Here is a 24,262-nt window from a genome sequence, read left to right on the forward strand (position 1 = left end):
CTCACGCTATAGACACTCAACATGCTATAGACACTCAAAGTGACATTATAAGAATACACGATGTCATTCAAGACAAGCGAAGCCCGACGTACACGGCCGGTTGCGCGGCGTACTTTGTACGCCACGGGTGTCGGTTCCTCATACCGATCTAGAAATAAATTAGCTACAGTACTTCGAGCTTTGAAAACTCGCACTATAGGCAGCCCAAGTACGTTGTAAAAATACACGAGGCTATTCTAGGATGGATTGTGTGTTGAAATCCTTGGTTTTCGAAGATTGACGTACTTTATACGCCAGCGCGTCCGCTTGAGGGTTAAATAAGGTATAATTGAGGAATTGGCGAATTTCGGTGATTCTAAAAAAAATAGCAAGTCGTTAAGCATGAAAAATTATAGCACTTCATTCTACCTCTTTTCGCGACGTTGGCTGAGATCGAGTGAGAAAGGGAATCGCATGGTGGCACGGAAAGAGAGAGAGACGGCTCAGAGGAAATAGAAAGGATGGAGAGTAAAGTGTTGGAAACGACGGCGCAAAAAGCATGAAATGATGGATCTTATTTCTGTCGTCAGAGAGAGAGAGGGAGCGAGAGGTTAGACCGGGAGAATCGTGTGAGCGTACGGAAAGTTTTTAATGTTTCCTTTTAAGTCGTAATTGAAAAAGTTGGGGAGGTCTTGCACTCGGGGGCACTGTGGAGATACGTTTATTGGAGTTTTTGGCGTCCGCACGGCTCCGCTAGGAGATTGAGATCGGTCGAGGGTTTTGTAGGGAAGGAGGTGAGTGTATGAGGCGTTGAGAAATGTGGAGGGAGAAGTGTGGGTATGTTACGGTGGTAAAGCTTTCGCTTCGAGGTTGGGCAATGCGGTGCGGGATGAGAGAATTGACAGAGAACTGCACTGACCCCTTTGGAAGCTTACGTTCACGTGATCTGCACGGTGTTATTTTACATAAATCATTTAAGTACATGAGAAGGCGCTTGAAGGAAGAATCTCTACCATTATTTTTATTTTACTTACCAATATTTTAGCAAAGTTTTGGGAATTATCAAGAATTGAATGCCGTCCTGACAATTGCAGTTACCAGGTAAAAACTGCCGATGATGGACAAAATCTGCTATGAAAATTTAAAAGATACTGAGGTCAGAGCTGGGCAGTATTTTAAATACAAGTATTTTATATACGTATCTGAAATAAATTTTAATTTGTATTTGGTATTTCAACGCATCATTTGATGGACAAATACGAGATAATACTTAATAATTGACGTAGTCAGTGGAAAGATCTACGTGGTACATGATTTTATGCTCACCAAACGTTAAATGAAAGATATAATTATTAGCTTAAAGTAAGTATTATGTACTTGCCAAACTTCGGTGAATGACTGTTGGATGAGAACTTTAATGAAGCTCATGGCAAATAGTCTTCCAAATGCCACTCTCTTCAACTCGGTGGAGAGCCCGAGTTCAACTGATTTTTTTACTTATTTGTTAGGTTTGTTTTAAAATCAATGTTTTGAGAATATCGCAATATATCCACTACATCGCTAAAACCAACTGTTTCGTGCGGAGTTTTTCCCAAGATTCAGGGGCAAGCACTACCCTTCTTTGCAGCGAGCGGACAGGTAGCAGGCAGGTAACTGTGTGAGTAGTGTCATGGGGAGGATGGGATGTTAAAAGACTTGGAGTGTTGGGAGGTTTGAGGGGATCTCTGAGGCTGGAACAAGATCGGTCCCCACTCGAAACGGCGAAGTAACGCACCAGGATCTCGACTGCTGTGCGAGCCTTTCAACTCTCTTAATTCCCTTCTGATCAAACTGCCACGGCGTTGATTTAGCTCCCTAAGCCGGTAGAACTCGCGGAGGGAATGTTCTCCATGGTAGGACACCACGTCGTTGCTTAATCCTCGAGAGGATTACGTCGAGGGACTCTCGAGTGGGTGCGTGGGAAACAAGACTGTCATCCTCGTTTAGCCTCAAAACTTCTGATATCCTATTCCTCTGACATTTTCGATTTACTTGCAAAATAATATTTACTTTCGTTTTCTATAAAATACGTATCGATTTTGCGGAAAATCTTCTTTATCCATTAGAGTGTGGGAACGTTTTATATGTTTTCCATGCTGACTGCGGCATTTACCCATTTTACAGATATTGATAAAAGAAATATGTATACAAAATTTGGTGGCCAAGGGATACGACTGAGTCTGTTCTGCCATGAAATCTAATGGAAAATTAAATTATATACTAAATGCCTAGTTGATCTCGTTTGTTTCCTTTACCTAATTTTAGGCACCTAGCTCTGTTTAGAAAAAAATCACTTCTACCATTTGACTTCTCAGCTCTTCATATAATGTCCTATTTCCCAAATGGCCACTGCCGTATTCAATTATTCCAATGCATATATTAAAATTGTTTTAGCGTTAAAGGGTAAAATTACTCTCTTTATGGACCAAGGCATTCTATTTTAAATATAAATTGAATTTATTGCCATCAATGAGAAAACTAGCCTTAAACCTATTTACTGGAAATTTTTACCTCTATTATATAATGGGGCACTAACCGTAAAGATCGCTTAGGAGCTTAACTCTACCAGACCAGCCCTCAAGGCAGGGGGTGCCACCTGCAAAGGGGGTCTCTTCTGCACTCGCTGGCATCTAAAATCATGAATTCCCGCAGGCTGAAGGTTAATACAGTAAATTATTATTATTGTAGTTGTATACGTTAGTTAGTTATTAGAGTTATACCTACAAATAAATTTACAATATATGATAAGCAAGTATTACCCATAAAAATAGCCACTAGATATGACCAACTTAAGCAAACAAAATAGAGAATTTAAACTGCAAAAACGTTACAAAATAAACTAAATGAAGATGCGCTTTGGCATGTACAACATTAGTGTCTTTATCTGAAAAAAATTTTCTAGTGAGAAAGGCTCTAAAAAGTGTTCACCCAACATTAGTGAGCCATTTCTATGGAGAAACGCTTTACTATTATCTCGTATCAAATTGCGTCACGATGCGGTGGAGGTCCTTTGTATTAGTAAAATGAGACATATATATTTCCACGGAATTAATTTTAATACTAAGCGTTTCGTTTTAGAAAGAAAATTATCACGTGCATTTTTATGATTTTGACTTGTTTTTAACAAAGAAATGCGTCGTGTTAAAATAAATCCTGTTCTCCCTAGGTATGGCTCACTAATATTGGGAAAACACTTTTTTTAAACCTCTCTTATTAGAATTTTTTTCAGACATTGGCACTGATGTTGTGCACGCAAAAACGTTTCGTCATTAAGTTTATTTTGGAATGTTTTTGCAGTTGAAATTATCTATTTTCTTTGCTTTAGTTGTTCATGTCCGAGGGCTACTTTTATGGGTGATACATGAATCGTGTTTATTTTATATGAGAAGCTGAGAAGTCAAGGGGCACTTTTTTTTCTAAACAGAGGTAGGTATCTAAATTAAGTAAAGGAAGCAAACGAGATCAACTAGATATTTAGTATATAATTTGATTTTCCACTAGATTTCATGACAGAACAGACTCAGTCGTATCTCTTGGCCACCAAATTTTGTATACATATTTCTGCTATCAATATCCGTAGGTAACTCTGCTTTAAAAAAATCACTGTACCCCTTGGGTGCTCACCCCCTCATATGGTACTTATTTTAGAAAAAAAAACCTATAGTAAAGCATATAGATATAGCTAATCCTTGGAGATTCCGACTTGTTTTCTTTTGATTACATACAAGGGAGAATGTTGCCAAAATGGGTGGAGTGAATAGCTTACTGATCGATGGATCCCGGATTTAAATCCCAGGCAAGACCCTTGAGAACCCCTATGGAACTTCTTGCGCTCCCAACACTAAACTTTCTCTAGTTATACCCTAGCTGTAACATAACTTTGCAAACATACCTTCTGATTAAATCACTGAGTATGATCTACCTCTCCTTTTCGGTGAAAATCACAGAATTCTTCACATTTATCTCCATTATAAATTAGAGTTAAAAATTGGAAATGGAACATGATTTCTGACTGGAAACCAGTATAGAAAAAGTACCCGAAATGTCAAATATTGTTGTTGATACAATTATTGAGCAAAATGTAAAATTACGTATGGCACTTATATGCTCAACTATATTTAAATATTAAGAGTGAAAAAAAATGTATTTGCTAAGAAGCTCAGATGCTCTGACGTTCGTGAATATGGTCGATGTGAAATGTATTTTCTTAACGTTTTTCTGACTGGGCCAAATTGTTGCCTGATAATCCCGTTGAAAATTACACATAAAAGAATAAGCTGATATTTATGAATGATAGGATAAATAGTGGGATAAGATATAAGATAATGATGAATTGAAAGGCTTTGTGTTCTCTTTGAAAATTATTCTTTCTTGACCGTATAGTCACCTCGTACGCTTGTAATATTTTGACTTGAACTTTAATAGTAGCCATGATGATTGTAGTCTAACTGATAGTAAACTATGAAGAAGCAGATATGTAGAATTTGATTACCTTAGCAGGGAAACAACAGGATCAACCCAATTACCCGTCTATTACCTATGCTCTTTGGCTTTTATACTCTAATCGATCTCTGTATTTCCCAAGTTATTTTTATTAACCTTTTATACTGAGTGAGACCCAGACGAAATTGCTCTTCACTATTCATGGGATTTTCTCCCTTCCATTTGATCCTCTAGTGAATAAAAAGTGTAGTAATTTTCGTATCATCATCGTAGTTTTTGCAAACACTGTCAAATTTCCTTCTTTGTCCGGTTACTGATCTCTGTTCTCCGTTATGTTCCTTTTTTTACCCTAAAGGTTTTTTTAGTTGGATTAGCCAAAAAAGCTTGTTTGTATCACTTAGCTGCTCTTATCCTGCTTGTTAAATGTTTTATCGAATTTTAGTACATCGCAGTGAATTCATTAAGAAAGGTTTCATCTACAGAGAACAGCATTTTTATCGCAAAGCACCTAAAATATTTGCAATTCACTGATTAAATGGAAGAATTGCTTTTGAAAAAAATAATTTTGAGAATCCTATTTTATCAGCCGTTTTAGGTCGTTTACATCAAGAAATGCCGTTGCTGAATATTTCCTTTGGAGTTGTTTCTTCCCATAGCGTAGTTGATGTAGCTATTTTACCTTAAAAATTATCTTAGTACTAGTAAGGAGGGCACAGAAAGTATGGATGGAGCCAGTGCTTAGCGGAGAGATGATGTTGAAAACAGTGTTGAAAACAGTGTTGAAAACAGTGTTGAAAACAGTGTTGAAAACAGTGTTGAAAACAGTGTTGAAAACAGTATTGAAAACAGTGTTGATAAAAAGGGTAGAATGTTAGGTAAACGAGGGAGAGGAAGGAAAATAGCTGGTTGCGGCGTAAATGATCTAGTGTAATTGACAAGTGAATGAATTGGTAATTTTACGTTGATTTCATCGAATATGCATTCATGACACGCATAATATACGCTAAAATTAGAAATTCATTTAATGTATAGATAATGCTTAAAAAAAAGGTGAGATCGGGAGGGAATCACCTTTATTTTCTTTTAAAGTTTATGACCTTCTTGTAAACCATTTCCGATCATTGCTAGCTGATAATTAGTTGGAAAGACGAAATTATCTTTTAATCTTAATTGAAACCACGAACATTTTTAAAATTGGAAAAAGTATTTTGCGCTATCCAACTCTGTATTATCATATATGTTTTTAACGTTGCAGAAAAACTGCCCATTGTCGCATAAGACTTTCTTAGCCACAATTAACTCCAATTAATGGAGACCGCTATTGGAAGGATTAATTTATTATTGTTAAAAATTCTGTGAGTTATGGTGAAAAAAAAACTGAGCAGTTTTACAATCTTGTTGAGTATGTATAGGTACTATTTTTACTATGTACTGCCATTTCTAAGTTAAAACGATAGTTACATTCATAAACGTATTTTATATCAAAGCATGCAAGTTATGGGCGCCCTTTGCGTATTCCACGCACAGATGATTAATTTTAAATGTCGTTGTTTCTTCTGAAAGAAAATACAAATTTTCAAAGGTAAATTTACCGTTCGATTTTCATTAATCGGTGATATATATTTTCGGCGCACCCTAGCCGTACGAAAATAAAATTAGATTTGTTTTAAGAGGATCTTATGTTAAAAAATTCCTTTTAGTTTGAATTAGTAATTTTCTTAGATGTAAAAGCTCAGATGAGCTAACTGAAGATACTTGCGTCGTTGCATCAACGAGAGTGGCTGACATTTGGGTCAGCTATCTTATAAGTTTCGTAATGCACAATATTGCACGGACTTAAAAGTTTTAAATAGAAACTAAAGTAGAAGCTAAAGGACGTTAATTCTTTGTCAGCTCGAGAAACTTTTACTATTGGAACTACCATTTGTTATTTGTTGCAGCTGTAACGTGCAGCTGCACCCCGGCAGCAGACGGTGCTGAAATGTGGGTGGATGGCGTTACGGCTGTCTCGAGCTTGGAGAAGGAGTAAGAGCAGGGCTCGAGGTATATAAGTGGAGGGAGTAGTGAGGAAGGGGGAAGGCAGCGTCACGCCTCGGAAAGGAAGTCGTGTGCTCATAAATCGCAGTTTCTGCGTCAGCGATTCGGACGGAAGATGAATAGGGAGGTGGAGAAGGGGGATAAGAGAAGGGTGGGGTAGGTTGAGAGTGCTGTGGGGAAGTATAAGATGAGAGCTTGTGGGTTTTCCGAGTTTGGGAGGGGAGTGGGGTGAAAGGTGAAACGTCTGGGCGACCTGCGACTTGACTCCCCCACTCTAAACCCTATCCTCACCTCCCCTCCAATCCTCCCACCCACTTCTGCCACCCCTCCCTCTCCTCAACAGCACCTTGCCGGAATGCGTCGCTGCGGGCCGTCAAAATTTCCCTCTTCTTAGGCTATCTTTGGCACTATGCCACTTGAAGTTTTCGTTGTATGGTTTCTTGTTTATTCGATTTCTATGTATACCAATTCCTTTTTAAATAAAGCGGGCGGGTTGCAATGAGTATTCATAATCATCAGGGGTAAGATATTTTAAAATATTTTACGCCTGAATATGAAAATTACTAATCAAAAACCGTGTCGCTTTATATAAAAAAAGTGGTAGAAGTAGAATTTAACTAGCAAACAAACATTATAATGGAGCACCACTCGTTTAAGAATGATGTACTGATTTTTTTCAATATATATTCCTATAAAACCTTATCTCTGGTTTACATTAACTTACGGATTTTCTTTTTGGACACACGAAATAAAGAAATGAAAATTACTTGTTTCATCACACATCTTCACTTTATTTTCGACCATATTTTCTACAATTTGCAGATGATTTTGAAAGTACTTTATGTTATGTAATGAGGAAAGATTGTCGAAAATTACTGTCGGAGACAAACTTCATTGCCTGTATGAAGCATAACAAGTAATTTTCTTTTCCTTAATAAATTCTGATTCTATTGTGAGTTAATGTGAGCGTATCATGGAGTTGAGTGTTTTACACTGCTGTTAAAATATATATAATAAAATAAATATAAATAAAATGAAATACGGAAATGGAAATAACTCCGTACATTACACGCATACACTTCATTTTCGACCATATTTACCACACTGTTATATCATTATGTAAGTATTAATTTTATACCAATGATGAACCAGCGTCAAAAATTACTTCCAGAAATAAACTGCTGCGTGAGTATGGAACTTGCCAAGTAATTTCCTTTTCCAAATGTTTTTTTTTTTGTATTGTGAAAACAGGTGAGTGTTTTATGGAAGTGAGCTTTTTATGGAAGCAAGTCTCCTAAGCTTCTATTTATTTATTTTTTCAACTCTATTTCTTGCAGTTTCTGACTCGAGGAAGAAATACTATAATTAACTTCTGTGACTTTTTTTCCCTTTCCTTCTCCTTAATAGCACCTTGCCGGAATCAATCGCTGTGGTGTGTCACAATTTCTCTTTTCTTAACCTAGCCTTGGCCCTATGCCGCTTGAATTTTTCATTTTAGGATACGGTTTATCTCTCGTTAACATTTGCGCCTTTTCTTTTTGGATAAACGAAATAGGGAAATGAACATTACTTCGCATATCACACGCATACACTTTATTTTCTACCATATTTTATGCGCTATAATATCATTATAAAATATTTAACGATATGCACTGAAAACCCAGTGTCAATGTCATTGTCGGAAATAATCTGCACCGTCGCTTTGGGACGTACCAGCAATTTTCTTTTTCTTATAATCCCTGCTTCCATTGTGAGATTTTATGGAACTTAGTTTTTTTTATGAAAATAAGACCCCAATCTTACTTATTATTCCTTTTATAATATTATTTCTTTTAGTTTCTGACTCAAGAAAGAAATGGATGACTAATTGACTTTCGTGACTGGTCCTCAGTATTTGTACGAAAACAGTAGTTATAACAGGCTATATAAAGGTAAAGCTATGGAGCGGATTTAGGAACGTAGGATTCGCATATTTTTACTATTTGGCGTCTTTTCTATAGTGTTGATCGGAAACATTTATTTTATCCGGAATAATGCCGACGTTTTGGTGAATTTATTCAACTTCATCAGCTATATATTGTTATTTTTTATTTCGAAATATATTTAGATTGTAGGAAATATTTCTTTGGTTTCATCATATATAACCTAAATTATAACCCTGTGAATGGGAATAAATTCACCAGTATGCTGGTAGTGTTCTGAATTGAAAAAAAATATCGACTGATCAACCCTAGAATGGGCGCATAGTGCAAAAAAAGTGGTGGATAAATTAATTAAAAATGTTTTCACTTACATTTCTACTGTTCTCGTTCGAGCACTCGGCGAATACGTTCAAGTATTCTATAATGCTTCATTCTTATTAATTCAGTATTTTAGAGTGTTTTTACTGAAAAAGTTTTTATTCTTTGAACGCTTTTTGCCGAGGTTCTATGCCCCATTAAGTATCTCCGATAACGTCAACCTCTCTTCATGCCCCACTACAAATATCACTTCACTCTCTGTTCTTCAAACCCTTGCTCAACGTATTGTCTCATGTACCCTACTCTCTCCCTTAAAACCACGACTGAAAACTCGTGTTCCTCAAGGAAATTTCGTCTTCTACCTCTGTATTTTTTCTCTTTACTTTATTGTTATTTTTCTTGGTCAGGCCTCCTTCATAAAAGGGTCGTCAGTTCCCCGATCACTCGCTCGAGGCAGCTATATAAGGTCGACGTTCGATTTTCCTTTCGGTGCGTGATGGAGAGGTAAATATTTCTTTTCGTCTTTCGTATATTTTTGTTGGTCCTGGCCGTAGGTATTCTTGTTTAAGTTCTGTAATGAAAATATTGGAGTTTTTTCTTGAGCAATAGAGGTCGATTTTTTTATACTTTTGGATTGAAGCCCGAGGCGATTGAATTTTTTTCGGGTGCCTTTGATGCCTAAAATACTTGAATTGAGAGTAAATTTTTATATTCTCACCACAAATGTAACCACGTATTTTAAAATTTACTGCATTAATAAAATAATGTTCCTACTTTTGGTGAAACTATTACTATATTCCCAAAAATATCAAGATAGCTTCAAGACAACGGAAACTAGCTAAAGACATATTTCTATTAAAAACAAATGTTTAATTTAAAGCCTAAATTTTAAACGAAACTGTTTTGCTAGAAGAGGAACTCTCATCAATTGGAAAGCCGTAATACTCACCACGATTGCAGGCACGATTTGCTCATCTTAGAGAAGTGCAATGATCTGATGCAGCAATAAAAATACATATTTTTCTTCTACCTTCGTTCTATGCTTCTCTTCTTTAGAGAGATAGAGAAGTTTTTCTAGACAAATTCATCCCGGTTTATGTCGTTAAAAGATACTTTTCATGTTTATCTGGCCCCTTTACACACATACAACCATTTTTTCAGTTCTATAAACCCTCGCTTCATTCCTTTATGTGAGGAAAATTGGAAAATATAAAAAAACAAGGAGTCAAGGTTTTCATTCCAAATAAATACTTTTCGCGCTCAATTTTCCACATGTCAACATCAGGAGATAATCGTAAATGAGGTGTTTGTACGAAGAAGAGCAAACATTCCAGAGTCTTGCATGGACATTCATGCTTTTGTGCTAAAGCACTAAAGTGGCATATTTTCATCCTCAAATTCCACATACCTGCGCCCTCTCAACTTACTAGGGGTTAACCTCACCTTATATCACTTACTTTACAGCCACCTGCTCAACCAACCACTCCTGGCCAAGGGAAAAATTGAAAATTTCATGTCCTTTTTCCACAAGACTTGACCACGCTCCACCCGAGTATCGTTGAGATAATGCATATCCCCGCCTTCAGCTGTCTTCGCTAGGCTACTGACTTTGGACAGTATTTCATTTAAATTCATTCTTTGAACTCTATTTCTAAATGAATCCATTCAGTTCTTTCTCCTAATATTTCCGTGATTAACTCTCTGTCCAGTATTTTCATGAGTGCGAAGTCAACACGACTTTTTCATCGTTTTTCTTCTGTAATTATAAATTTTCCTGTACATCCCTCTCTTTCTCTCTGCTTCCATTCCTCGTATAATTATTTTTTGTTTACATGTTTTTGAATTTTCTAAATATATGTAAGTTCAACCTAATGTTTGTGCCAATGGGGAATTGGGTGATAATTAACTGAAGGTTTCGTTTAACATTTTTGTCAATAAGGCAAAGAAGAATCCGCTATCAACCAAAGCCAATCCAAGATACCTTTTATTTCTCTAGTTATGCACAAGCATTGACTCAGTTTAATGAGTAAAATAGTACCAATTGGTTCCCACTTATGTCAAAGTAGAGGGCTGTTCCGTTATTTTCTATGAAGGATACTCATTTCTCCTTTCATAATGGTCTTACTACCTGAACTTGAAATGATAAATGATAGGTGGAATTTAGTATTTAAATAACTTTAAGAAAACGCATGTAATTAGATGCATTTTACTTATTCATTTTCAATTCTTTAATTTAATATGTGCTAAAGGAATCCCGCAAACCATGTAAGCACTTTTCATTTATATACCTTAATGAAACTACCCGCACATGGTAAAACCATTTTCCATTTATTTACCTTAACTCGCTTTTGCTCGCCATTCGATTTTGGTAGACATTTGTTGAACTAATCCCCATACTCATTTTTGAATGGATAGACTGATAAATAATGAGAAATATAGCGTTTTTATAATTTTTCCTGGGGTTTCAGACGATGATAGTGGGGGTCATCATAAGACTTTTTGTCGTATCTCACTCGTTCACCCCAAACAATTGTGTGAGTGAGAGGTCGGGAGTGAGCTTTGTAGTATAAAGGTGAAACTATCCACACATGGTTATGATTATCAATAACAGAAAATATCAGAACATATCCCTTCTTTTAATCTAATCTTGGACCGATTAAATAAGCGCCGATAGTAGCGCCATTTTTTAATCTTACAAGCGGCATGTACCGTAACACACCCTGCCACACGCCCATTGATGCGGCATGCGGGAAAATACGTGTGGAGATCCTTATTAACCCTCGAGTGGGCACGCTGGCGTATAAAGTACGCCAATCTTCGAAAACAACATTGTACGTACATTCTGGTCTAGAATGGCCTTGGCTACGTGTATTCTTACAATGTACTTCGACTGTGTATAGTGCGAGTTTTCAAACATCGAAGTATTGTTGCTATTATATTTTTAGATAGGCTAGAGGACCCGACATCCGTGGCGTGCCAAGTACGCCGCGCGACCGGCCGTGTACCTCGTGCTTTGCTTTTCTTGCGTGGGCAAGTGTATTCTTACAATGTCATTTTGACTATATAGTGTAAGTTTCTAAAGTAAAAATTGTTGTAGCAAGTTTCTTTAGACCGGAAAGAGGACCCCGACACCCGTGGCGTACAAATTACGCCGCGCGACTGGTCTTGCACCACTTCTGCCACCCGCGTACCTTTATATCTGCATCATCTATAAATTTACAAGCTTGAACTAATTTCAACAAATCGCTACCTTGGTTTGACAAGGTTCTAACTGACATTTTTGCAAAATTTGGTGTTTTCACTCAAGATAACTAAGTTGATGTTTCTCTGTATGTTGCACCGGTTTTTATTCCTCTATGTAAAATAATAACAGATTTAGAACAGTGACAAAGTTCCAACTGCAAGGAGAAAAAACTAATATTTGGTGTGACAAGGTTCTAACTGCATTTCACTTATTTTATTACTCATATAAACATGTAAAAAAATAAAATAAATAACATATTTTCTTAAAGTAATAATTACTAGTGTATCTAGTGGATCACTGGTGTATGTGCCAAAAATCAAAAATAAAGTCCTATTAATAATAGAAATAGAGCAGTTTAAAACTTTGACTAGGTTTTTCTCAAAACCAGCTGATGGTCAGTTAGAACCTTGTCAAACTAAGGTAGCGAAATAAAGATTTACACTTTAACAAAAATCGAGTGTTATCATATAAATGCATATATAGTGGACAAAGTAAGCCATGCTCGAGGGATAAGTATGTAAGTGTACTATTTTCGCAGTCCACACTCTGCTATTTTCTACTCTTTTCGTTATTATTTTTATTCGTGCAAGACTCTTCCCGATGCAAAACTCCATTTTTCTCCTGGTCTATTCGCTCCCTCTCCTCCGTCCACGCCTCGCACATATTACCCAGCATTCCTGGGAGGCCTTTCCCTTTCCTCGCGCACCGCCGAATATTTCCCTCTCTTCCGCGTGTGGAATGCTTGTTTACGCATATTACTTCGGGTGATGTGGAGGAGGCGAAGCGTGAGTCTGTGACGGGGGCGTTGATAAATGCTCCGGAAATACATTCTATCCCCTCTTTCTCTTTCCCTCTTACATATATATCTCTCTCTCTTTCTCGATATAAAGTTGATATCCCCTTCGGTCGTATCATTTCTCTTTATTCGCTCACCTCTTTCCGATTCCTCAATTGACTTACCGGGGCCGATCGACTTCCGATTGATTTTGGCCGGCCTTTTCCCAAACATCTGTGGTTTCAAGTTTATCCTCTACCCACATACATACTATTTAACCCAATGTAACCCAATTTTGCTTCAAAGTAACACCGAAAATGTTAATATTTTCAGCTCTATTCAGTAAAGATTCAAACAACGTGCTCCTTTGTGCTGTAAAGTTTTATGGCGAAATATGTAGCTGCCGCAATAATTGTGAATTAATAGAGTATTTTCACATTTTTTTAAATGAGAAGTCTTGAAATTTAATTTCCCCCAGAAGGAGCTCAGGGTTAGAGAGGGGTTACCATAGCATATGCTGAGCGTGGCTGAACAACATATAGTATTCTTGTTTTCTCTTAGATATATGCCTGAGATTTCAAGCATGGCTCTATAGAAGTGGGACCTTATTGCCAATTGTTTTGTAAATCGCAATTAATCTAACACTGTCAGTAATGGAACTTGGTCATTTATCAAAGTTTTGAACAGAAATGCTTACAATTTATTACCCAACCTTTCTCTTTATTTGCTCACTCTTTCCGCTTCCTCAATTGACTTTCTGGAGCCAATCGACTTCCAATTGATTTTGGTCGATATTTTCCCAAACATCAGTGGTTTCAAAGTTATCCTCTGCCCACATACGTATAAGTAAACCATTGCATAGTATGTTGAATATGGCTGAATAGCATTGTCACACTCAACGTTTACAGCCGAAACAAATGAAGTTGAAACGTTAAAGTTTTATAGCTCCGGGGTTAACATTTTTAAAGAATTTACATTTAAATATCCATATTGAGAAATTTATTGTCAACAATGGAAAAATTTTAGTTCCTCTGGTAACCAATTTGTCTATGAATTATGCTACGACACCATGACATTAGAGCAGACTTACTAGTTTCAAATATAAATCTCCTAGAGGCTAAAAGTCTCTATTCAGCCGATGATGATACTTTTAACGACATCCATCTTTTGACACATTTTGATATAATAGTAGATTCTTTGTCAATATAAAGATACGGAATACTGATGGAGAGTGAGTTAAAAAAGTAAATTAATCAACACGCTACGCTAGGTTAACTGAGTTTTATACCCTTACTAAATCCGTGACCAAGAGAAAAATTACAGAAAAATGTAAAGACAGGCCATATACCATACAAAATTTAGTCCTTTCCATAGATAGGATATGAATATGATACACTGGCGATGAAATTATATTTTTTTTAATAAATACAGTGAATGAATATCGCTTTGACTCTTTGAGAGATTCGCCCTTAGTTTGTAGCGGCCATGGCAATATTAGAACTCGATTATATTTAGAGAACAATCCAATTTCAATCTCATTAAAACGCTACGTTTCCAAAAAATTAAATCCTAAATGGATTAAAAATCAACTGAGAATACAAAGCAGTTTTTTACGCAATGCATAATACATGGGAACTGAGTAAAAATCTTACAAATTTTAGCCATAAAGTTTCATGCGACTGCGGAATGGAATATGGATCAAAGCCCTTCAGAATAAGTTCAAAGGACGTGTCTCAAATTATTTCCGATGAAAATTTTCGTCCCAGATAGAGCATACAAATAAGCGTGGAGGGAAGAAAAGAACGCGTCGACTCCACTTGTGCAAGCATGCGAACGCAGGAGAGCATTCAGGCAGTAGATAAAGGAAGGGGAGTGTGTGAAATGGTGTTTGAAGGGAGAATATGGAGGGTTGTCGTAAGAGGGTTTACGGTTGGTAGGATACAGGCGAAGGGAAAGTTGAGTCCTTCCTCCCCCGCGCCAGGCGTAAGTGGTTTCGGCGAAGCTGCGCAGTGAGGAAAATCCATTCCCAATGGAATGGTAAGAGTGTTGACACTTGAGGATAAGGACACGGGTTCGCACCCCGATGGAAAACAATTTTCGCGTCTGTTGAGAGGCAAACTCTTCGTCCCCACATGGAATGAGTGCTGACAGTCTGGCGAGAAACTTTTCAATCGTGAAGGGGAAAAATCTAAACCGCATGCCACCGAGCTACTTGTGAAAACTTGAGTCAATTTTTTTCGAATATTTTTTTCGGCAGTGATTTTTTCGACCATACGGAGTTTTGAAATTTCACGATTTTCCGGAAATTTACCCGTAAAGTAGCGTGCTGAACTTTCTCATTAGACTACGGGACGGAGATAAGATCCCTTCAAATATCAAAGGGTTTAAAACAGTGTAGCAAATGGATAAAAAAATTCACGCTACCGTGGATGGATATAATAGTAAGCCTTTGGTGAAAGCATTTATTGTAATGCACATTTTAAAATATTAACTTCCATTTATTTACATTCTGGTGTATATATGCTAATTCAAAAGATAACTTCATGATACGAGGTAGTACGCAGTTTTGTACTGTAGTTGGAGAAAATTCTTGGTCCTTAGTATCTTATACTTGTATTTGTTTTTTATTGTCTAGACAAATTTACTCGCATCGGGCTATAGAAATTTGGGATAAGTGACGGACGCAGGCTTCTTTTATCGTCTATATTCAATACTGGACTGGTAGTTGTTTGCTTCTCTTACCGTGTAATTCAAAGATTGTTTAATTGCCATCATCAATGGATGAATAAATACTTTCTAGTCTCCAGAATATTACATACGAAACCAGCGAGTCCGTTTTAACATGGTGTCATGGTATTAGTCATTGAGTTGAAAAAAGGTCGCGACAGGGACTTGTAGTTTTCAATGGTACACCCTTAATTACTCGTTTTAGATATCTCTCATGGAATATTCTCTGCGTAACTTCTGCATCTAATTTTTTTTTTGCAAAAGTGGTATTTTTTGGTAAAATTTTCGGTCCTTGTAAGTAAAATTAGTTTGCTCTTATATTGATTTATGTTCGTTAATTTTTATATTTTGTTTAAATAAATATTGAGGCCAAATCACTAAGATCAGGTATAATTTATGGCTATGTGAGTATTTTTATGGCAAAAGTGGTATTTTCTGTGCATTTTCAATCCTTGCATGATAAATATGTTTGCTCGTAAATCGATTTATGTTTGTCCATTTTTATATCAGATTTTAATAAATATTGAGGCCCTTATACTATGATGAAGTAATACGAGAGCAATTAACCGTACCAGACGCCGATGTACCCGGCGGTTTCACCGCCAGACCATTTGCGTGCGCCTGGCTACCCACCAACGCAGCGGCAATCCCGTACTTATTCCGAGCCCCCATTATCCGGTCCAATCTCTTTTCTTTCCCCTAAAAACAGAACGACTCGAAGCGAACAGCACTTACAACACGAAGAAAAAGGCTGCCACCGTGCGTTTCTTATCACGTTTATGGGCAGTGTTGACAGCGCTGAGCTTGCTTTGCTCTGGACAAAATCAGGGGTGATGTATTTTATTTAACTCAAGCAAAGATTTTATATCGCATTGCAACTTTTGTATTCCCTAATACATAGCACTTACCTCCTATAATGGTTCCAAAATATATATTTAAAAATATCGAATGTGGTAATATTGAGACCAGCCTTACAAATTTATAGGCTCACGATGATATGGATTAAAGGATAGAATACGCATATACTCAGGAAAAAAAACTCATCGGGGAACTGGTAAAAATGTAGATTTAACACCTACTTCACAAGTAAAGTTTAATAATCGTTGTTAGGCTCTGTCTCGTTTCAATAATATTTGTTTCACGATCATATTTGTTAAGCATTAGAATATTCATTTCCAAGACATGGACAAAGAACGCTCAGTGAATGCTGTTTAAACTATCTCTATTAATTCAAGTAGGCAAATTTATTCTGAAAACATGATAAATTATTTTTAGCTTTCAAAGATAGTGACGGAACCGTGGCGGTGGCATTGGGCATTACGCAAGAATGATCTTGATTAGCCTGATCTTGTGTATATGAATCTTAAAAAAATTCCATATGCTCTACGGGTAACCAATTTCTTTCTCTCTTGTAAAGTAAACATTTTGTGGAACAAAAAATGATCTTTCTTTGAAGTCTTCAATGAGTGCTCGGCCAGTGTTAAACATGTAAAAAAATCTGTTGTTATATAATTAAGACAGTCAAACCGTGGGCTACTTTTTCATTTTTTCGTGAATCTCTTGTAGATAGTGCTAGAGTAACCTTATCCAACCTCTTATCTTTGTAGATTTCTTGGACAAGGAAAACCATGATTGACGTAGATTTCATAGAATGGAGTACCCTCTCTCAGGAGCTAGAGAAACATCAATATCGCCGTTTTATCTTTAGAGCGAAAGATACTGACTGATTCGTTGCCGGCTGTATAATTTACTCAAATATGTCCTTGGTGTCACTGTAATGAGTCAGAAGTAAGGAGTATTACTATTGTCATTATTATTGAAAATGAATTTATAAGTCGACTATTCGGTCGGATAGTGACAGAGATTGGTTTTACCCAAGTTAATACATTACGTTGCAACGAAAAATTACATATAAATTGAGAAACAAATAAACCAGAATACAATATAAGTTTCATCCTAATAATAGTAAGCAACAAAAAATGAGAAAAACCCTTACAATTCAATATTATTCACCATTCACATGAAGGCCTTACGGCTACGCGGAAAGGGTTCAAAAACTACCTATGGTCGACCGTTCTATTTCCCTTACCACCGATGCAGGAGAGAATTATTTATAAAATTTGAAAGCTACTTGTCCATTTTGTGCTTGTAATATTTTCTTGACAAATAGTGCGGCTCCTTGTATTTAGTCTAGATCTAGTCATGAAAATAATAAAGTTTCCTCTAGTTTGCTATTACTTGGTGATAGTATATTCAAAGACTCCCTTGGTGTCACTACATGAAGTCATTTAATTGTGAACATGAATAAATTGCAGTTAGTTTGTGAAGTCAGGCTGTATAGGGTAATATGTTGATCATAGCATTAGAGATTCGAAAAAAAGTTCTTTAGAGACATGTATTGCAGGAAATGTTTCAGGTGTAGGGAAAATGTATAGGTGAAGAGGGGTGCGGTGTTTGGCTGAGTGTCTCCCTACCTTGCTCCCCCACTTCTTCGCCTTGCTACTCGGTGCGTGCGGGCCAGGAATAAAATCTGTGGCCCGCTCACTTTCTATCTCGCGCGAGTGAGATAAGGCGAGGCCGTAATAAAGGAAGGTGGGAAAGCATTTATTCCGCTTCTCTCTCCCGTGGCTAAGGAAACGGCACCACGGTTTAACCGGGTCGTTTTTCCGCCGGGCCAAGACGTAAATCTGATTTAGAGAAATGTAGTGACGAGATTACGGAATTTTTAGCGCCTTAAAGGCTCGCGGCCGAATAAAGTCGTCTGCGTTTTTTTCTGTGCTCTGGGTGAGTTTTAACTTCTCAAGGTGGTGAGAAATTACTTGAGCCGGTTGAAACAATTTTATCATCTGGTCTTAAACATACCTACTTCCTGAATATCCGTCTGGCTTTTTGGGATATTTATATTATTATCTTCTGAAATTGTTCTCTGAAGTATAGTGCATATGCCCCTCGCAAATCTTTTTGTATATTTTTTCGGAATTACTCTTGAGGCATTGAAGAACAAATTGTTATGATAAAGTGGATAAATTCCTGAGCACTCTTAGCGAGTCGATCTCTAGTATACCATCTCCTAATTTAAAATCTAAATTATTACATCAAACCTGAGTGAAATAACGATAATGAAGATCAAAAGAAATTTTCTTTACTATATGGATACTAATTATTACTAATGATTTTGGTACATCACCCTTATTTCTTGTCGTGATTTCTTTTGTAATTTGCGTACTCTGTGTTTATAAGACATGATGTGATTACTTCATTTTCCACTTCTTCATCGTGGTACATATCTTTATATGATACAGACGTGCGTTACCTGTACTTGGACTCTCCAATGCATAAATCGATACCTTCACTGCACTCAATCGCTCAATTCAATCGCCCATCGAATCGAATCCGCTCATCTAGTAGCCCAACAGTGCGAATTCGCTCAGCTGGCAGTAGCCGAAGTATAAACGCTCACTTCGAACACTCCAAGCTTTGGAGGTAAGCGTTTGTGGTCCGGCTACTGCTAGCTGAGCGCATTCGTATTGTTGGTCTCCTAGATGAGCGGATTTGATTCGGTGGGGAATTGCTGAGCGTTTGTTCAGTGGAGTTGTTGGCAATATTTTCCCATCGCAATTTCATGAAGCTATGGAAGGGGCAGGGGATTTTGCAAGTGTTTCGGATGGAACTTTTATAGAAAGCAATTTATGTCAAAAATTGCCATATCCTCTACTTCATTTTTTTCTTATCCTATGTATGATTTTTTTTCTTATATATTTTATCTCATCATAAATATTCAATTAGTAAGAAATGGCGCTTATCCTTTTAAAAGTGTTCTCTGAAGGAAAAGTGTTCACCTTTTGAGGGAACATGCATGCACCTAAATATTTAAATTGTTCACACATAATTACGCTTGTGTATTTATAAATTTTTTCAACACTATGTATGGATATATCTGTTACAATTAATCTAACCTGTTCTTTCTCCCCATATTTCAGGTTCCTGACGTTCTGCTACCTGGCAGCTTTCAACTGCTGGCTTCTCCTTTGCCCTGTTACTCTCAGTCACGACTGGCAGATGGGCTCCGTTCCGCTAGTCACTAGTCTCGCCGACTCCCGCAATGTCGCCACCTGCCTCTTCGCCATATCCTTCCTCGCCTTGGCATACAGAGGCATTGCTGACTTCGAAGTAAGTGGAAAATATGCGACTCGATTTGTACCTTTCCTCGAAGCTCCGGAGCGGTAGGTCTTTTGTCATTGTTTGTAGCTCTTTCTCCGTTTCGCGCGGCACGAAAAGACGTAAATTCATGTGAGCGCGGGTTTGCTGTAATATAAAGCTTTCCTTGCCATGTTCTCTTTGATGACAGGGAATGCTCCGTCTCCCGGCAATTCCTTATGCAGAGTAGAATTTCGCGAAAATGAAGCTCTTGTGTTTTTTTTCATGGGGATAAAATCTCGAAAAATGGATGAAAAATATCGCCGGCAGGGGCTCAAGGTTTTGGAGTAGACATAAAATGCGCGGAGGTTCAGGGCTTAAGTCGCGAGAAATTGAACCCGATATTGAGGGAGGTGTGAATTTCTCGGCGCGTCCAAGGAATTTGACGCTATAAAAATGGGCTGAGCGTGACGAACTGCTTTGGCCAAATAGTGGAAATGTGTTGGTGGAATTATATAATTCGTTTTGTGAGCCCAAAAGGTCAAGGCCTCTCGAGAGTAAAAATAAAACTTGCTCAGAATACGTTGATGATGAATAAAATCGGTTAAAAGCTTGATATCTTTGCAATGTTGTAATATTTTCAATAATGAGCAGGGAAAAGGTGGCAGTAAAATTGGTTTGTAAGATTACAGCGAGAAGTAATGCTGTTACCTTCTTACGCTTCCTGTCTCTATGCTATCCTATTCTACGGCCTACATTACGATAAATAATTTATATTCGTAGAAGTAAATTACAATGTGTTGTTATAGATTGTTCCAAATTCATAGCCCATTTTAATAAAGTTTAGTATGTAAGTCACGCACGTGTAGTTATTTCAGTGGAAATAACAAGAACTGATTAAGATTCTAATTTTTGATTCTGTGCAAACTACAACCTAATAATGTCTTGAATTCACATGTTCTACTAGACCTGATGATGAAGCGTAAGATTTTTACTTCGTACAGTATCGGCATAAGTAAATTGTAGGCAGTACAAAATCAATAAGCTTTATTTTAGATTATTTTGATATGCTATTCTAGTATATCAGGCACTGTACACATAAATTCGGAAAAAGGAGCTTTACAGAATTTATGAGAAATGTCCAACATATTATTTTAATGTTTAAACAACAGAACAGTGGTGTCATGGTGCCAGCACGTACCGGAAATTGTTTCTGTAATGGTTAAAAAAAGACTCAATAGTCAAATAGCACTTTTGTTAATTCTTTTCCTAAATTTTTTAATGTATAGGTAAATTTGTAACAAAAAAAATTAAATAAAATATAAATAATGACTTGTAATTGAAAAAACAAACAAATAGAGCAATATTTCATTTCTAATTAAGTTAAGGAAAGTGCGCTCCGGCACAGCTATTTTTTCCATGAGGTCACTGATCAACAGGTTTTTCTAATTATTAAATTAAAGAAAGTTAAACACTTTAATAAATCAAATGTTATTGCGCCTCTGTTTCATTATATTTCTCGGCCAGAAAACAATAATTTTATTACATACCCATATTTATATAAATTAATCGCAATTAACTCTAAATTAGGCGATAAAATATTTCAAATTGCGACTGGCTTAACTTATATGCGTAAAATTGTATCTCACACGTTCCCAGTATGGGAAGGATTTCAGTTCATTACATATTTTGTCTAAAATAAATTAAAATTTTCATTCACTAGGCATAGACTTCTCTTGTTCATAAAAAATTCTTGTAAGTTTTCTTCTTAAAGAGTAAGGTAAAGTTCTTTTATGTCTTACTCACAACCTCATTTTCATTTTTAAAAGTCTTAATGGTTCCACCGCTCCAAAGTTGTTTTTAATCTTTTCCCAAAGTTTGTCACAATATTTCTGTTTTGAGCCCTTGGATTCTGCTTTTCTAAACCCAAAGAAATGAAGAGACTTCACCGTGCTCTTTGGCAAATTATTCTGTCATGAGATATCTCAATTACGACTTTGCTCTCTCTAACGAGAAAGCCATCCTTAGCCGAGGCACTCGAGTGGATGCATTCCCAGTGATGAAATCTCCAATTCATTTTGATACCCAAGTGGCCATTCATCACACCCCAAAGTTGTAGTATATGATGAAGACACAAGATGTAGTGGAAAGGTAGTTGTTCTATGCTCAACATTGAACCTTTGCCTCATTCTATTGGAAAAATTGAGTCGTGGAAAAATCTCAATCGAAGTTGATTGCGTTAGCCTATATGGCTCGTTTGCATTTAACTTAGACTATAATTAAACTATTTCACAAAAAATTTCAATCTTAATAATACCTAATATTGATGCTGTATATTCACTGCATTATTATAGCCTTTGAATTTGGTTTATCTCTATATAGTTATGCTACGAAGGTCATATTTTTTCCTAGACATTTGAAATCTACAAGCATCATATCCTCCATTGTTATCCAATTTTGGCGGTGGGAGTAATATTTTTTTCATTTTTTGTTTTATTTTCGATTTTCCTTTGAAAAATAAAAATTCTAATGAATCTTATTTCCAAGTGTGAAATCTATTTTCTTTGCACTCTGTGATTCCTGGTTTGAAGAATAGGTACACACTTCCTTATCCTCACACCTTTCTGTGTATCTAGGGTTTTTTTACGCGCAACTATCCCAAAATCTGTAGCCAAACACACACTGACATCCAGTTGTAAGGAAAATATGACACAGTCTCTGTAACTGGAAAGATAAATCTCTACTTATGATCTATATGGTTTTAGAAATCATGAGAAGATTTTATATGATCAAAGATGGCTATGATTGCATTACGGATATAATAAATTGCCCCGTTTTGTAAATAGTTGTAAGTATATTTTCATCGATGGTAATTAACAAGTATTGTTTGTCTAGTCTATCAATACAGCGCCTTTATTTCATACCTAGCGTGGAGTTCGTTGCTCACAGTGGCTCTGCTCACGCCAAACGTCTAATAGCACCTTTATTTTTCTTTTCACCAAGTTATAAGTACGCGGCGTTATTTTTATTGCTTGCGCACCACCGTAAGTCTTCTCTTTCCAAAAAATAAAGTAATGTATTTTTTTTCGTCCGGCGGTTTGGATTCGTGGGAATGCAACCAAAAACGCGAATTGATGGGCAAGAGAGCACCCCTTTGGAACGCATTTCATCCGAGCCCGCTATTAACTCTGTCGGCCGAGGCCCCGCGGAATGCTGGCGGCCGCCGACAGCGGGGCGCAAAGCCATTCGCCCGCCCCGCTATTGAAACGTCTCGTTAATTTCCGTGCTGCAATGTTAATTACTTAAAGTGGAATTCGGCCGCGGGGATAATGCTTTGCGGGTGGAATTCTTGGAATCGTCGGGAGAGGGTGGTGGTGGTAAATAGGTGATGGATTTCGAGTTTGCCGCCTCCGGATTCCAACTCCCGAGCGATTCGGCAAAAATAGGAGCTCAGAGTGGTGGTCGGAATTTTTCAAAGCGGTGACTCTGAAGAGCTACGAGGGGATTCATTGTGCTTTGCTGGAGATGCTTGGCCGGGTGGCTAATTTTCTATAGATGCGATATAATTCGTACGTTGTTCAATTACAGTAAAACATGCTACAACGAATTTCAGGGGACCATCGTACTATTTTTGTAGTAAATGGGAAAGATAAAATAATCTTTACAATGCCATTTACTGGTACTTGCATGCATTTTACCAAAAATAGACGTTCTCATTGAATTTTCGTTTCGCACCCGCCTCTTTCCGTCACAGGGCTAATTTCAAACGTCTTCAAAAATAGAGTGATAAGTTTATTAAATTATTGAATGCTTCAACAGCATTTCTGTGTCAATTCAATAGCAAAAAGCAGCGAGGGTTATCAAGAAGGGCCTCACACTTCAGAATGGTTGCGTGTAGTCATATGGCTACGGTGGGCGGAATATGGTTAATAAAGGATATTGCCCCATACATCAGATTGCCGCACTACAGGAATACCGGCTAATATTCCGGAAGGATTTTGAGAGTAGCAGCAGAACTATGTGGTGATGGACACTCGTGAGAATAAGTGATAGTATGGTAAGGAGCAGTTAAGTGGCAAAGATTTCTAATAGCTGATTCCAATAATAATATCTATGTAATATCTGAATTCTAATTCCTCATCTTTATAATAAAAACGAGTTAATGTCCTTCAGTCTTGCTAAAATTCAAGAATGGCTGGACCTATTTGACTAATTTTGGCTTAATTCGTGGAAGTTTAGGGAAGGTGTAAACGGTGAGAATATTATCCCGCAAGGCCCATGAAGCCCTGCAATGGGCCCCGAATTATTTCCATAAGAAATACATGTGAAATTCCTTATTAATGCGTGTTTCGCTTTTTCTTGTACACATGTAAATTTGTGATAATGGTCAGATATAGTTGAAACATATGCCATTGGAAAGAAATATAAATACAAAAACTCTTCTTCTTGCTGGAAATAAAGAAATAAAACTTTGTAAGGTTCACTATTGTTTAATTTTATATTTTTATTATATTTTATTTCTTTATTTCCAATATGGAGAGGTTTCTCAAAGTAAAGCCTGAAGTTATCAGTTATTTTCTTCTTGCATTCGATTTTCGTTTTCCTTGTGATTTACGGAGAATTTTGAAAAAATGACATTCA

General features: G+C 36.9%; 1 protein-coding gene across 1 annotated transcript in view; it reads left to right on the plus strand.

The window, feature by feature from the left end:
• Positions 1 to 24,262, plus strand: part of LOC124162150 (protein O-mannosyl-transferase TMTC1-like) — a 956,057-nt gene that overhangs the window by 566,420 nt on the left and 365,375 nt on the right. The window contains exon 7 of the mRNA XM_046538572.1: positions 19,465 to 19,654. Within this exon, the coding sequence (XP_046394528.1) occupies positions 19,465 to 19,654 (190 nt within the window). The remainder of the gene's footprint in view (positions 1 to 19,464; positions 19,655 to 24,262) is intronic.

The sequence above is a fragment of the Ischnura elegans genome, chromosome 7 (assembly GCF_921293095.1).
Source record: "Ischnura elegans chromosome 7, ioIscEleg1.1, whole genome shotgun sequence".
NCBI classification, from domain to species: Eukaryota; Metazoa; Arthropoda; class Insecta; order Odonata; family Coenagrionidae; genus Ischnura; species Ischnura elegans.